This window comes from Pseudopodoces humilis, chromosome 5, assembly GCF_049639895.1.
Source record: "Pseudopodoces humilis isolate 2021_Gansu_Grassland_sample_001 chromosome 5, ASM4963989v1, whole genome shotgun sequence".
In the NCBI taxonomy this organism is placed as follows: domain Eukaryota; kingdom Metazoa; phylum Chordata; class Aves; order Passeriformes; family Paridae; genus Pseudopodoces; species Pseudopodoces humilis.
In genome coordinates, this window is record NC_142204.1 from 21361772 (window position 1) to 21378613 (window position 16842).

General features: G+C 44.2%; 2 protein-coding genes across 4 annotated transcripts in view; one reads left to right on the forward strand and one right to left on the reverse strand.

Annotated features, from left to right (window-relative positions):
- Positions 1 to 16842, reverse strand: part of SYN3 (synapsin III) — a 187953-nt gene that overhangs the window by 146049 nt on the left and 25062 nt on the right. For all 3 annotated transcript variants that reach the window (XM_088055066.1, XM_005527544.3, XM_088055067.1), the window contains 2 exons: positions 10589 to 10646; positions 911 to 1002 (listed from right to left, as the gene is read on the reverse strand). In XM_088055066.1, the coding sequence (XP_087911192.1) occupies positions 911 to 1002; positions 10589 to 10646 (150 nt within the window). The remainder of the gene's footprint in view (positions 1 to 910; positions 1003 to 10588; positions 10647 to 16842) is intronic.
- On the forward strand, positions 8085 to 10503 carry LOC148184293 (uncharacterized). The gene is made up of 3 exons (XM_088054861.1): positions 8085 to 8257; positions 9794 to 9835; positions 10327 to 10503. The coding sequence occupies exons 1-3, from the start codon at positions 8085 to 8087 to the stop codon at positions 10445 to 10447; spliced, it is 336 nt and encodes a 111-aa protein (XP_087910987.1). The 3' UTR covers positions 10448 to 10503.

The following is a 16842-nucleotide window of genomic DNA, read 5'->3' on the forward strand; positions in this document are numbered from 1 at the left end:
TAAAGGAAGGGTATTTTCCTGGTGTATAGCCAAAATCTAACCCCATTCAGTTTAAAGTCATTCCCCTTTGTCCTATCACTATGTGCCCTTACAAAACTCTATTGTAGTTCCCTTTAGGTACTTGAAGGTCCTATAAGGTCTCCCTGGAGCCTTCTCATCTCTAGGCTGAACAACCCCAGCTCTCAGCCTGTCTTCACAGGAGATGTGTTTCCACCCCCTGATGGATATCATGGCCCTCCTTTGGACTCTCTAACAGGTCCATGTCCTTCTTACATTGGGTGCCCCAGAGCTGGAGGCAGTGCTCCAGGTGGGGGTCACCAGAACAGACAAAATGGGCAGAATCCCCTCCCTTGCCCTGCTGGCCACGCTTCTTTGGAGGCAGCCCAGGATGTGGTTGGCTTTCAGGGCTGTCAGAGCATACTGCTGGCTTATGTCAATCTTGTCCTCCAACACTCCTGAGTCCTCTTCTCACGGCTGCTCTTGGTCACCTGGGCTTGGAGGCTATTGCGAGGGTAGTCCATGGGATCAGAGCCTAAGACAGGTAGGCTAATGAATTAGAGCCACTGTTTAAAATGAGGGTTAGTTGACAGAGAAGGAGAAAACAATCAAGGGAGGAGATCTGTTGCCCCTTTTATTGGGAGTCTGGAGGCTAAAAAGAACCTGAGAAGGAGGCATTTGCTGTTGCATGAAGGGTCTAGACTGGAAACAAAGATTATATGGCATAGTGTGCACCTGAGACCTGAAATAAACCCACTAGAGTCAGACCAGTCTTTTCACCACTTCCAAGAATCCTTGAAGCTACCAGGACTGTGGTGCCCTGATTCAGATATTTGTCACGTCCTGAGGCCAACCTGCTTGCCCCAACATTGCTCCACAAAGCCCACTTTTCAAGAGCAGCTGGTGCTCTCACCTGACCACCTTGGTGCCGTTCCTCATCACCTGCATGTCCACCATGCAGCCACCCATGACGTAAGCAGCCAGGTTCAACTCGGAGAACTCGGCCTGCAAAAGGACAAAGTGTTACTCAAGGGCAGCAGGAACACATACACAAACACACAGATGCAGAATTTTCTTCATCTCATATGTGCCTTTCCTTCTTTTTTTTTTCTGTGAGGCAACTGGAGATCCAATTATAGCTGGTTTGCCCTAAGAGACTGCAGAAGTATTTGTGGCTCCCACACTTGGGGTGTAAAAGTACACAGGATTAGGTTTATTGCAGTAGTAAGTACCGGAGGAATTAAGAATGAGTAGACTGAAAAATGCATGCAGGAAGGAATAATAATAATAACAACAACAATAATAAAAAGAGGTAAAGTAATTTGAAATCAAATTCCAAGTTTCCACTTGGAGGCATCCATTTAGAATTATGTCTGAGTAGGCTGCCATGCCACTGGCCAGCTATAAACCTAATACAAAAGATTTAAACCTGTTTAAACCTCATTATGTTGCAGGAAGGTGATAAGCAGAGGTCACCTGATGCGATTTGCTTATTAAGACTTTTACTGTTAAAGAGTTAGCAAAGCTGGGTAAGTTATTAACAGAGTTGCTCAATCATTAAAACACTTTGTATTTTAAAAAAGGCATGACTTGCAAGGCTGGAAAGGTTGGCAAAGAATATTTCATCTGTGCAGAGCAAAAGACACAGGGGTGATTATGATAAATATAAATAAACAGGTTTCATTTTTTGAGGCAGAAATTTAGGCTTCTCCCTTTGAGCAGTTTTTTCCCTTTCCTTTTAAAGCATTTTTTCAGACTTAGTATGATGAATACTGGGCAGCAGTAAAATCACCTTCTAACCAGTAGCTATCTAATACCAGAACAGTCAGATGGTGCTGCTAATACTTATGACTTTATTGAGATCCTTGTACTGCTTAATGTTCTTCTGCTACTTCTATTAGTTGGAACCAAAAGATATTGCCAGGAACAACTTTCATACATTAAAAAAAAAAGAAAGCAGCATGTTTTGTCCTCATGAACTCATGGAAAAAACTTGCCAATGGAGAACTAGTGCACCTGTAAAGGCTCAAAGGCCAGACGACAAATGAAAAAATAATTTCCAACTTTCCTTTTAAAATCCACATAATTTTAAAGCAATGGCTGTGGACTGGTGACCCGATGATGTAATGAGATTTCACGTCTGCGGCCCTGCGTAAACTTTTTAAAGCAGCACCCTTACATGATCTTACATCATTGTAACTTCCAATTACAATGAAAAGAGAAGGAAAATTCCTATTGCCAAGAAATAAATTCTACTTCAAACACAAACACATAGACAGACAGACATGCTCACAGAGAGGGATTGGCAGTGGTTCAGGTGGCTGCCTGGGTTTTACTCATGAGAGGTTGCACTGTGTTGCCTTGGCCGCAGCCACGCTGCTTCAGTGACCCTATCAGATCAGAGATGAGAAAACATGTACTCCTAAAAGGCACCTGCCTTTTTGTTCATTTGAAAAATCTCAGGAGACCTAGGGAGAGAGGAGTCTGCCTTGGACAAATTCAGTGAGGTCAGATGCTTTGGGCACAATCAGTGATTTCCCCAATGGGTCAAGGCAAGCTTGCTAGATTATACATTTGCTCCAGAGGCTCTGTGGACTGGGGAGATGAAAGGATATTTTCCCCACCTCTGTGTCTCCATAGGCCTCAGAGATGTCCCACTCTAAAAGCAGAGTGTTGTCGAGCTGGACCTTCAGCTTCTGTTGCTGAGGAGTGCATCATCTGATGTGAACACCAGTTCAAGAAAGGGAAGTTTTAGATCTGTGTTTTCATGTTTTTTCTGCTTTTCTTCTAAAATTTTTTTCCATGATGGTTTGTAGCAAAGAGCTTAGCACTCTTCTTTGCTGGTGGTGAAAATGGGCAATCTTCATTCGATGAAGGGCTCTTGCAGTCTGACTAAGTTGGTCTGACAGGCGTTTCCCTGAGGCAGTCAGGCCAAACAAAGCTGTGCTCAGACACCTGACCTGCAAACAGGCTTGAGAACCCCCCGAGCTGGTGAGTACTTCATGCCAAACTGCCAGGACCAATTTCAGGCCCTGCTAATGTCAAGAGCCAGAAGAAAAGGAGAAATCCCCTTTGGCAACCATTGTCCAGGGAACACTGGCGAGGAGAGACAAGTGTGGAGAGGGTCTGGGGGATTCAGCTATCTCACTCCCAAAATGTCCAGATCTACAATCAGAGCTGAGGGACAATCCTGACCTTTGCCTGGCATTCACTTCTGCTTTAACAGACAAAGTTAAGGAATGCTCTGCTTTCATGTAGCTGCTTTGTTCCATCCAACAGGCCGCTGGCGTTTGGAAGAAGGCTAAAACCCTCAGTCAGCAGAAATTGTTTCCTGTTGATTTTCCAGTGCTCCCTGTATTTTTAACTTTGTGGGTTTTGTAGCCCAATGACTTCCCTTGGCTGAGGTTTCAGCTCTGAGATCATCTCCAGCCTGAGCTTACCTTGCAGACAAAGAGGTCTTTGAAAGCAGCCCATGCAGATAGAGTGACAGGTAACTATGCGTAAAACAGGAGAGCCCAGCTCTGGCCTCGCAGAGTCATTTGCATTAGGAATCATGGAACAGAAGAAGGCATTGCATTAGCCTGATGGTGTTTTATACTTGCTTTGCAGCAGTGCCAGTGGCTGCAAAAACATTCAGGGCAAGAGCAAACCATGTGTGACAAACGTGACACAATCTGTCTTGAAGAATAGTGTAATGAGAGTGTGGGAGTGGAAATATTTCATACCTCTGTGAGGCTCAGATATGAGACAATGCCCACAGCTACTTTGATCATGGTTTTGTCAAAAATGCCTCCTTCAGGTATTAAGAATCAGAAGACTCTCCAAATCGTTTGGACTAAACCTTAAGGTACTTTCAGTTTCCATCAGTGTCCTCTGTGTGCTGGAGATCTTTTTGGTGAGGTATTTCAGAATGTCTGTTTCTGTTTCCTGATATTTAAACAAGGAAGATTTTGTCATTTTCAATCATGCAATAGTAGAAATGCCTGCCTTGGTAGCTGTGCCTATTAGTGATTTAAGGGAAGCACATGTTCAAGGTGCATTTTAAGCATTTTTCATAGAATAACAGAAAGTTATGTTGGAAGGACTTCAAGACATCACACAGTCTTTCTCTCCTAAGGAAGACCAGCTCTGCCTTTGCCATTGTGTGCAGATACTACATAACCTTCTTCTGTCTTCCACAGATAAGGAACCCCCTCAGGCAGCCTGTACCTTAACAACAATGGAAAATTTTCCCAAAGCCCAATCTAAATCTCTCCCCTTACCTTTTAAGATTTTTTTGTTTCCATTACTTCTTTCTGCAGAACCTGAAGATCTATTCCTCAAATACTTTTTTTTTTTTTTTTTTTTTGGTGTTTTTTTCCCCTAGACAAAACTAGTCCCATTCTTGTAAGATTTTCTTGTAGAGGATGTTTTTCAGTGAATTGATCAGAATTGTTGCTCTCACCAGGATTCTATCTGGCAGGTCCACAACTTCCTCCATTTGTAATTCTGCCAACCATATGCTTGAGTGTGGGTTTGTCAAACATGCAGCAGTGTGACTATTTTTTAACTCATATGCTGGCTGAGATCCACTGTAATCCTTGCATTGCTTTGTCTAGGCTACTGACTAGCCTGGTCCATGCCATGGCTTAGGCACTTGGGATGAGGAATTGCTACTGTATAATCAAATCACATACATCCCTCTGTGGATTTTATGCCTTATTTTTTGGTGGATCTTCCAATATGTACAAGGAAAGGCCCACATCAGGCTGCATTCCTAAAGCAGCATATTTCACTACAACCATTACAAGCATCTCAAGGGGAAACTAAGCAATCCCTAAATCCTGCACAGGCAGAAAGGTGGGCAGATAGTTTGGATGCCTATGGGATGAAGGCTGAAGCTATGCATGCACACGGAATTAGAGACTGCACTTCCTGATCCCCCCCGTCTCTTCATGAGACATTTTTTTCTTGGGCAGGCACCCTGCTCCCCACCTGTCCCCAGTACCAGGATTGCTCTCTGAGAGAAAAGAATGGACAGAGTCCATCTGTGATGTGAACACTGATTTGTGGCTCTAAGAGCAGCTTCCACAAGTGCTCTCCACAAGTCCTGAAGCTAGGATGCATTCTCTGAGGCCCAAGACAATGCTGGTGTGAAGGTCCATATGCCTTCACCTGTGTGAACACCTTTTGGTGCATCACCTCTGACAGCATTCAGAATTGTCTCTTGAGTTTTCATTTCAGAAGTTATGTGACTACCTGAATATTTGAGGTTTAGAAAAGGCACATTTCTAAATATTTTGATCTCAGGAAATGTCTCAAAACCATGAACTCTAAACTTCCAAAAGCCAATTAAAATAAAATAATAATAATAAAAAAGAAGATAGGATTTATTTAAGAAAATTATCATTTTAGAGTAATTCTTGCTGGTTCTCCAGGTCCCTTTACTCATGGCTTCTGAAAGCTTGCATGTGGCAAGCTATGAGAACTTTGGTGCAGTTCTTGAACTGCTTTCTGGTATTCAGTTGGAAAAAAACCCAAACCCTAAACATATAATGAATAAAAATTATATCATTGTTTAACAAGAGGCTAGTTTTCCTTTCATCACACACAGACCTGTCAGACTCTACCTTTTGAAAGAACATTTTATGCCACACATGAAAATACCTCTTTAGGGCAGGAAGTACAATGGAGCTGGAATTCATGATTTGTATTACAATTATCTTCTGTGACTGCCAAGCACAACTTTTTTCCTGACAAGGCTGCCAATGGAGTCATAATCCATACCACAAGACTTTTCCAGAAGCATGTACATGGGAGTTCACTGAAAAATCATTCCCTGAAAATAAACTGAACAGTGGGAACAAGTGAATGAGCTGTGGAAGAAAAATGTGTGTCAGACGGACAGACGGACCCACCTCGTCACAACAGGAAATGGTGGGAAGGAGATGGGTGGACAAACAACAGAAGTAAAAGTGTAGATGGATCTTTTGGCTTCATGACTTGCCTTTCACACTTTTCACCCCACTCTACCATCAGTTAGCCAGTGCCAGGAAAGATGTCTGTGAACATATTAAAATTCCTCTGGGAAATATCAGCAGGAAAGGTACCCTGAAGGAGGTGGACTCTCTCTAAGAGGTGCTGCTTGCTCTTGCCTGCTGTGTCTCTCATTGATCCATGCAGGGCACAGGACTGGAAATGCTCATGAGAGCCATAGGGTATAACCTCTTGCTACGCTTGACACCATGTCATGAAACCCTTACTTGCCCCAAGGTATTTGCTAGAAGCACTCGTGTCTCCTTTACTCTCTGTTACAGCAGGAGAAACAAACTCAACTCTTCCCATCTCTTCTCATAAGCCAGACCTCCATGGCCCATCCCACTGACCCTGGTCTGCTCATCTCCTGCTCTGCAGACATCACTCTTCCAGACAGCTGTCAAGTGTCCCCCTCATCTGCCCCCCACCCTGAGGGTCATGGTCTGTCTGATGGGTCTGTGGCTGTCCAGGTCTCAGCTCCATCTTTCTCGCCCTCCTCTGCTTGTCTGTGGGTGTGCTGGGGATATATGGCCACCTGGCATTCCCCTTGGGCATGCTTGATGCCTGAGGAGACCCACACAAGGTGTGTTGTGATCCAGATGGAAAACCCCAGAAATCCTTAGAGCACACAAGGTTTAGTTTCCTCTGGGACAGCACAGAGAGGGTGGGAAAGGAGGTGCTGAATCAGTTTCTCTCTAATGAAGGAAAACATCTGACAGAGCATAAGGCCTATGGTATAATACCTCCTCTTCCTCAGTATACTGTCGTTCCTAATGCCTCCTGTCCTCTGGCCAATGAAGAACCAAGGAGATAAAAAGCAAAATTGTTTTTGTGAGAGATCGCGTGGCACTCGCGTGGCACTTAAAGATTCTTCTTTAAGTTCAACTCAGCCTTAGAGCCATTTACTCAAACTAATGCTTTTCATTTCTAAAATAACTTTTTTAGTATTTGTATTTCTAGAGAAAAGAACTGGAGATGCATACACTGCAGTTCTGAAAGCTAAAAATCACCAGGCAAGTAAAAGCAACAACGTGGATCAAAATCTAAGCAGCTTATTTTAGCATAAAATAGAGATATTATTTTTAGACTCAGCTGTTCTCTTAAAGCTTAGAGCTTTACCCACAAAACTTAAAGCACCAGGGTTTTAATCAGAATTGGTCAAATAGATTTTCACTTTTGGATCAGTGTTTCAATCAGTCTCATGAACAACTATCATTGCTACAGAAGTGGAAAAACACCCAAATAAGCAAAATGCAATCCAAACTGCCTCCACAGAAAAAGGGGCCATGGCTCAGGAGAGTGCTTGGGCTGTCTTTACACCACCAAAGCCTTTCAACTCTCTCCCTGCAGCCAGCAGGAAGAAGGCAGTGGCACTGCTTGCCTGGTTTCACTAAATGGTAGACAATAATAAATCCTGCAGCCTTTAAAGCATATTATAAATACGGTTTCAGTGTTACACTGAAGATCAGAAGAGAAGAAACAAAGGAGGAAACAAAGTCAGGCATCACGTTCATTTTGATGAATGACAGAAGAGTGGTGCACACACCACAGTGTCCCTGCCAGCTCTCTCCTCATCCACTGGTATCAGGTGATGCCCACAGTAACCTCTGTCTTTTCCTGGGGATAATGGATGTGAAGAACGAGGGTCTGGGGTTGCTATCAAGGTCATGCAATTCACACAGTGCTAAAGAACCAGAAAACCTTATTTGAGAGTCCATATTTTCATATATGCTAAAGACTTGCAGAAGCAGCTTCCTGAGCAGCAGGATGGTATTTAACAGTCTCTTCCCTGTGTATTACCCAGTGTCTAACATGAACTGGATTCACCTCTTGCAGAAACAGTATCATGAAGCATCTGCCTGTTTCTCGAATTCAGAAGTGAGCCAATGCATTCCACAGAGCTGGGTGTGGGGGACAGACAGAGCAGGGCAGCATGATCACAAATGCCCTGCATTCCTCAGAGGAGGGGGAGGCAGCCTGGAGAGCTGGTAGGGATGTACAACCAGATTACAGCTGCTGAGAGAGGGAGAGGCACTGCTGCTTTCAGCACTCCTGCTCCATTGCAAATAATCATGTCGTGGCTTTCAAAAAGTATCACCTACTATCCTGTTCTGCTTCCCCCACAGACTGCTAAACTGGCTTGCTTAGAAAGAATTAAGGTAACAGAGATGGATATGAAAGAGGAGGAGAAAAAGTTCAAACCAACTACTGAACATCCTGAAAGAATGGCAAAAGAGTTAGCATGGTAAGTAAAAATAAGGCAGTGGCTTTTTCCCAGTGTGGTTTCTCAAGAGTATTTAACATTTGGATATTTCCTTTCATTGCTTTCTGCCACTCAAACTTCTTTGTTATTTAGCTTTTCAGATCAAAAGTGGTTTTTCTCCTATAAAATCTAAAAAAAGTTCCTAAGGCAAACTGTATTTCTGGCTGAGTTAATAATGTGTGGTTATCTAAAGCAGGATCAAATGGAAAAATGAAAAACTAAATGAACTTACTGAGCAGACCAAATGGTTCAAGAGGTGCCTAAGAGTCAAACTCTTAGGAGTTCTCTCTCTGATGAAGAATTTATTCAGAACTGAACAGCCAGGTTAAGGCTTGTGCACCATGGCACAGACTGTGTGCCATTCAGGGGAGAGTTACAGGAGTGAAGACTGGTAAGCTGGGGACTCACAGAGAAAGAGAAAACTGTGGAAGAACATTCATTTTTCAGGCAGAGAGGGTCAGCATTCAACTTCAGGGGACCTGTTCCTACAAGACTTTAGGCTCCTGGACTGCTTGAGGAAGAGGTGAAGAAGTTAGGAAGGCTCCAAATAAAAAGGGTAGGAGCAATGAATAAAAACTAAATAGGAAGAAATACTGAGTAAGGATGGATGGACAAAATAAGGGAACAAAAAGACAGAGTCTGAAGAAAGCAGTGCCTCTCTCTTGACCTTAACAACGTGCAAGAGGGGCCTGGGGTCAGATTCAAGGGCTGCCCTTGACAATGCAGCTTCTGTGTTTCCCTGGAGAGATAGTGATCCAGATGGGAAAAGTCATCATCCCTTCTCCTTCTGAGAGATGCCTCCAAAGAAAAAGGGGCCATGGAGGAGTCAAGAGGAGCTCTCTGCCCACTAAATGGAGACTGGGCTGCCTGATCTGAGTGGCAGGGAGGGGAAAAGTGGAAATAGCCAGAATCTTTGTTTCCCGTTCCTCAACTCTCCTACCCACTGGGGGCTTCATTCCCTTGGGCAATGCTGCAGCCACTATGTGGGCATTTAATGAAAGGTGAAGGGGCCTGGCCATGGTCCTCACCAGTGAAATTGCATTGAGGTCTTTGCTTGGAGAAATGTGTTGCCTCATCTAGAGGGTGGGTATTCAGCCTATGGGAAGGATTTCAGCAGGTGAACTGGGAAAGCCTCCCTACAAGAGTCTGGGGAAAATGTGATAAACTACCCTGTGATGGTGACAAGGGTTACAGCTTGATCCCCCAGCAGGGATCAGGAGTCCACTTCTGACCTTCTGCACTCACCCACCATTTGAAGGCAATTCCTTTGTAAGGATCTCAAGTACAGTAACATTTGAGGAGAAGGATTATGAGGGGAAAGGCAGAGACTTGAAGTTTAGGAAAGAATTAACAGGCCATTTTGAAGAGTACCAGGTCTAGCTTTGATGATGAACCTGCTTTGAATGATGGAAAGGGTTGGATCAGTGGCTTGAAGGGAAAACCTAAATTATCTGATTTCATGCTTCAATGTGAGTAGCATGATTTTTAAATTTTTAAATTTTTCCTATTCTCTTTTAGGATAATTGCCAAGACAGTCAACAAAATAAAGACTTTGATAAGGTAATTCCAGGAAAAATTATTCTTGTTAATGCCACCCAGACTGACAAGTGTGATATCAATAAAAAAGAAAAATCTGTCCCAGACACAGTTTGATCAGAACATGTATGCTCATGAACAGTCATAGACAACAGATCAGGACCACTTTGAAAAGAGAAGCAACTTTTCTCCTCTTGGGAGGCAATGATCCTGAGAAAGTCTTCAAAACCACTGCATTAACAATCTGTACATGCACATGATGCAGAATCAACAGCCTCATAAAAACAGAAAATATCAGGTTATTCAAACAACATCCAGTGGTTTTCTTTACCCACCCAAATATATTTATAGTCCTGAGTATAAAGCAAACATATGATTTCTTCAGGATCACTATCTTATCTCTACATCTCTCTTCTTATGCCTGTTTTCAAGTTGGGTGCCTGCAGATGATGATTAATGTCCTGGGGTGACTTTATGATACTAATATATTAATAATGATTTCTCTTTTTCAACAGCGTCCAGTCTCAGCCAACATGGGACTTTTTCTTGACAGACACTGCACCGACACACAGAGCAGGGGACAGACCCAAACATGAAGAGGCTTCAGCTGAAATGAATGTCTGGTGCCAAGGCTAGCAGGGAAACAGAATGTGTCCAGTGCCCAGTGGAGCACATAAAAGAACAGGCTGTGAACCCCATTACTGTTCCTGGGACAGATTACCCCTCCCTAGCTGTTTCCACATACATTCCTTAGAGAGAAATTCACTTGTCACTGACCTGTTCCACTCGGATTTCAAATTCTCCATTCACCTTCTTCCCCTGGAAATATTTGGCCCTGCAGAAGAAACAAGAGAGACAAACATGGTTAAATAAGATTTTTGACTTTCATTACATACTGTTTTGCTTCTGCATTTCCTTTTTTGCTGAAGAATTTCTATCCGGGTCACAGCATGTTTTTCTAATTCCTATCTTCTTTTAGCTTTCTGTTCTCCAGGAGAAACCTGCCAAGCCAGATGAAAACCACATTGGAAAGTTCCTTCAAGGCTTGTTACTTTTTCATTTAATTTTCAAACTGAAAACCAAATGTTCTCCTAATCTTTTCCAGGGAACAACTCTAATCAGTGATTCCTTGCTATATCTCATTTAATACTCAATCTTTATTCTGTAAAAGGAGAGCAACATATGGCACAGCATTGGGAACTTCTTCTGATGTTGAGCAAGGAGCTTTACCATCACAGCTGAAGTAGTTGTGAAGCCTGTTCCCATGCTCTCGCACTCCAGAGCTGCTTTCCACTTCTGTTTCCTTATGCTATTGATTTAGGGAAGCTGTATCTGCATCTCTAGAGTGTCACTGATGAAGGATCTCTTCTCTGAGATCTGAAAAACTGTGTTTGCTTTAGGGTTGAACGCTCCTGTGAGAAGAACATACACCTTCTACCACCTGTGTTCCTATCTCCCCACTATTCAGACAACAAAGCACTTCTAGAAGGTTGCTCATGCAAGGGGAAGGCTGACAGTAGTGCTGGAGAAGAAAACAGAGGAAAAGAGAAGGCAGTTTTAGCTTTTTATATTCATATTTGTGTATAATGCCCTTTATATTGATTGGTCAGTGGGGAAATTGCCAATATAAATTTCCCTGTGACTATTTCTCCCCAATTCTTCCTCTCACCGAACAAGCTTGACAGAAGAAAAAATGAATTTATTTTGTCAGTCCTCCTCCCCTATAAACTTTCAGAAGGCCATGTAGGCTCCAAAGGGCTCCTCTATTTGGAAAGCACTGAAAACAGTTCAGCCCTGCAAGAGCCGTTTCCAGAGAAAAAGTAACTCTGGGTTCTATATCCAATTGGCAAAGACAGGACAGAATAAAGAAGTAAAGGAAAATGAGAGGAAGCCGGCTTTTCTCCCTATTTTATAGTATAAGCAAAAAAAAAACAACTAAAAAAAGATGGCTCACATCTTTACTATGTGCCTATTTGTTTCAATAAAAAAAGGAGAGACAGTAGGAAGGCAATTTTGCCCATGGCTGAAACACACCAGTTTATAGCTGAATGCTCCCCACCCCCAGAAATGTGACGTGTAAATAAAATGTTGCATTGTCATTCTGGCTCAAAATGAAATAGAAAATAATAGAAAAATACATATAAAATGTCAAAAGCTTTCTGTTTAATTCTAACAAGGACATCTGAATGCTGTATCACACTTCCCTTCCCAGACAGCCCATCCATCAGCATGGTGCAAATAAGACTTCTGCATAGGACAGGGACGCTGTAGCAGCCAGGTGTAACCAAGACCAGGTGACTTGAACAACCCCTGTCTGTTTGGTATAAAAAGCAGATCTCTGGCCATTTTTCCTCCTTTTTTTTTTTTTTTTTTTTTTTTTTAAATTTATGAGCATTGGATGAAAAAAACAACTCTGCAGACAAACTAAGACATCACGCCTCTAACAATAAACAGGAACTGTAAATGCACTTAATAATTCCATTAAATTTCTGGAGGCATGGCTCAAGAGGGTCTGGCAACATTCCTCACTCCTAAACACTGGGGATATTGCTGGAACCAGTGACTTCTTAAAAGCTGCAATAAGCTTTCAGAGGGCTCACAGGAACTGGTCTGAAATTTGAGGCACACTATTCGCTGGTACAAGTTTGCTTTTATTCCCAGCATGCTCATAATATATATTCCTTACCCACATTTATGAAACACACTTCCTCCCTCTATGGCACCTCCTTTTTGTTGACCAGCTGGTTGCAAACTCCTTGGTGCTGCTTTGCTTCAGCTTGTAATGGAGAGCGATTGACCACAGCCCTCAGCCTGGTTCAGACGCAGTAGAGGCTGCCTGGTCCAGGAAATCAGCCTCCACAAGGTTACAAAATCATCTTTCTCCTCTCTGCAGTACAGGCTGGGCTTAAGGATGGTCACACACAGAGGGTGCATCCAGCCTTGGGAGTTGTTGGAGTAGTGCAAGGGACCTGAGCTTAGACACTGTGTGACCTCTCTGTCCTACCCCTCTTTCCACACTGGTTGTCTCATCCAACATCCCCAGAACTTTCCTTTAACAGTACAGTATATCACTTTCTTTCCAAGACAGCCCCCCTGAAGCTTAACCTGGTCTGTCTGTGAAGACTACAGGTGCTAAGCAATTTGCAGCCAAATATTTTGGTCCACCCATCATTTTGACACAGCCCAGAGTAAGAATAAAACATTTCTTACTGAAACATCTCTGAAATGGATGGAGTGATGTTTTCAATTCTCACCTAGGGTTTTGGAAGCCCGGGGAAGTAGAGGCTATCACACTGAAATGAAAAATGGCATTAGCATCCTCCTGGAGCCCCTCAAATTTTAAGCAAGCTGAAATCATTCCTGATGCTGTAGAAGCATCACACCTCTTGCAAGAGAGAGACTCTTTTGGTCAGGTCTGCACAATGTCTGAAATGGCTTGTGGCCCTTACAGTGGGCAAGAGAAAGGAAAGACCATGTTGCTGTGGTGGGGCTGCATGAGAAAGAGGGATGTTTCTGGCAATCTCATGGCTGTACAAGACATTTGTGGATGCTCTCTGCCCCAAAACCACCTGAGCAAGTCTCCTCCAGACCTCTGTCTAGGACCTGACTCCTGCAGAGTTATCTAGGCAGCTTGTAGTGTGACAGAGGAGCTGTGCCCAGAAGACCAATCCAAAAACTTTCTGGGAACCTTGGAAGTATCCCCACTCTCCTTCAGCATAGCTCCCAGTGATGAGAGGAGCAGCTCATGGCCCCAGGAGGGCTCGACGTCCCCAGCTGGGGACACTGGGCAAGCCACTTGCCACACAGACCCACAGCCAGGCAGTCTGCAGCACTGACCACTGCTTGGCTGGCCACCCCTTTATTTTAAAGCATGTCAGATGTTCAGCTCAGCAGAACACAGAGCTATAATTTGGCTAGGCAGGGTGCAGATGGGCTGGTGCGGCTGCTGTGATCTAAGTGAATTAGGATGTAAACATGTTTTGACTGAAGAAAACTGCGGGGCCACGCTCGAGAGCGGTTCCTGGGTGGGATCTATAGAGCTAGGCAACCCATTGAAATGTGGCCCCATGGACTGGGAGGGAGGAAGCATCATGACAAACAGTCAAATGTCTGCCCTGGCTTGCAGGAAAGAAGCTTGCCTTGAACCCCTCTCTCTTTCTGATTAAGAAGCTGCATGCTTTGGAAAGGACATATTTTCTGGGTGCAAAGGCACCAAACAAACCTAACTTTTGCTTTCTGCCTCAGCTCTGACATGATTACAGGGACAAAAGAAACCCAATGCCACTTCTTATGAAGTAATCTGGAAAGGATAGAAGTTTATTTTGCAGAGATATTCTGTAAACCAGGCCCAGTCTTCCTCAATTACCATGGCTGGAGGAAGCATACACAACAATTTTCTATCAGATACGAAGTGTACTTTTAACAGCAGCAGGGAATAATAAAAGATCAATTCACCTCCCATTACCTACCTCAGGCTAATTCACAGATTTTTCAGATCTTCCTAGGAGAGACCTCAGTGGAACTGCTATAGCAAATATTGGAATGCTATCTTGGAAACTGGGAAGCCGTTCTTCAGATGAACTAATAAGCCTGAGCCCAAATCCCCTGTGACATGAGTGAACCCTGACTCACACCTGTGTCACTGTTCAACAGAGGCCTTGAGCTACAAACTCAAGAGCTGGCTGGTACCTTCAACCCCAAAATAGGCTCTCCTCACTGAGAGCATGAGAGAAGGACACTAGGATATTGAAATAGCAAATTCCTCCTAACCCTCTGACTGAGCTCATGCCTCTGGATCAAGACACAACAAGCAGAGAAAGCCAAGCCAAACTTTGCATGAAAACCACTTCTTATCTGGTGCAGGAAACAGCCTTTCCTATGCTGTAGAGGGGCCAGAGCAAAACACGATGAAGAGAGAAATGCATGGGACTCTTGGGGAGACGTGGGTAACAGAGTGGGTGGAAGAAAGGAGAGAAATGGTAAGAAGAGACTCGAGTAAACAAACCAAAAGGCAATTTACCATGGGTAAATTCTGGAATTATCAGAATTATTTCCCTGGTATCACATTACACATATTTCTCTTGAGCCCTTGGGTAAATAAGGCATGTAAGTTCTTTCTGGATAATCCAGGAAAAGGCGAGGCTGAAGCCCCCTGGTTTGGGTGTGGGGGCACCTCGGGGAGAGTGGGGAGGTGGTGAGCCACTGTATAAAATCCCTGTGTCAAAGGGCCCGGGGGCCCAAGTGATGCACAAGGCACTCACTGTATGTCTGCATTGTCTCCTTCATAAAAGGGGCTGGGACTGGGAAAAAGGAGGCAGTTTCCAAGATACTGGCTAGCAGCTGCTGGAATGCCTCGACCCCCCCAGCCCCTACATGCTATAAGGGCAGCATGGAGGGGAAGGGAGAGGAGAGATGCATTTCTGTCCCTTTTTTTTTTTCCAAGAGTGAAAATAAGGAAGGTTTTCCTTTCAGGAGCCAGTTCTCACTCACTCCACCACTTTTCTCCACTTTAGAAATTCTCAGCCATACATAATAAGGAATTTTGAGATGGTCAACTCCTGACTGCCCAGGGCATAGGGATGGGAAAAATCACTCTATAAATGTTGAGGTCTGCAAACTGCTGGAGCTTTTGTCCACATCTACTTTGGCCCAGATGCCTTTATGCAGTGTTCAGCTGTGAGATGGACTGGTTGGTAATTAACACTTATTCTGCAGGAGTATCTTGGGTCAAGGGATGGGGGCATCAGAATGGCAAATAAGAGCGATTGATGTGTGCTTTGGCACCTCAGAAAACAAGGTTTGAATTAAAAGTTAAATGGGCCAGAGGCAAGTGCAGAAAGAAAGACAAGGTATTCACATTGCTACCTCCTGCTCATCACATACTGACAGGGAAGGACCAATGAATAAATCTCAGGTTTGTGGTGGGTCAAAAGGTAACCCTAAATACACTGATACTTCTCCAGGAGCTCCATAGAAGTTTCAGCTCCATCCCTGGGGCACAGCAGTGCTGCGACCAGCCCTGTTCCTCCCTGGGGCAAGATCACCTTGCTCTTGGTGCTGTCACCACCTGTCTTGCTGTGGCCACCGAAGGCAAAGCCAGCTCCACAGCGTTGCAGGTGTGTCCTCAGTGTCCTCGGTCGGGCTGTGGGAACAGACTTCTTTTGTTGCCTTCTGGGAAGAACCACAAAACCCAGCCCACTCTGGTTACTGTAAAGCCACCCCTGAAACATCATTAGTTGTGGGATCACATCAAGGGAAGGAAGGCCTCACCAGACGGGGGTTGTGCTGGGCTCTGATGGCAGTACGGGTTAGGGTTTTTTTGGATAAAGGAAGTCCTCCTGGTGAGGTCCTTGGTGAGATCTGAGGTCCCACCCTGCAGGGCTGGGAGGATTTTCTTGGCTTGAATGCAGATGGAAAGGGAAGTTTTAGGGCAGCAAGGGAGAAGGGTTTTTAAAATCTTCTTTTGTGAGTCCTCCCTTTCAGAAAGCCTGTTTTCCGGGGAGACCTGGCTTGGCAAGCCACCGTCACTTTAGGGATCGCGGACACAACCATTCAGGCCGCTCGTTCTGTTCAAGGAATTGTGGAGTCCCACACAATAGCGGCCTCCCAGCATCTTCCTGTGCCACCTCCTGCTCATCAAACGGGGGTAATCAAAGCCATCCCCCCACCAAGAGAAGAAGCACTAGTTAGCACAGCACTATTGCTTTTGGGCACAGCTTTTTGTGCTTCTCTGAGCTGTCAGAATAGGAAGGACACTTTGCTGTAGGTCTGGTCCCCCACCCAGGCTGTACTGTGGTCACATTCCTCCTGCCCACAAAGAGCTGGGGGTAGGAGGGTAGGGGGTGGAGGTGGGGTACTGCATTAAGTACAACACGAGGCAGCAATTTGATTTTGTGTATTATCAAAATAGTGCATTGCTGGAATATTTCCACATTGCTAAATCTAAATAATATGGCCTGGAGCTGTTTGCAAGGGGTATCATTTTTTGTTGAGGATTTAGCAATATTTTTTTCCAGCCTACTTCAGTTCTT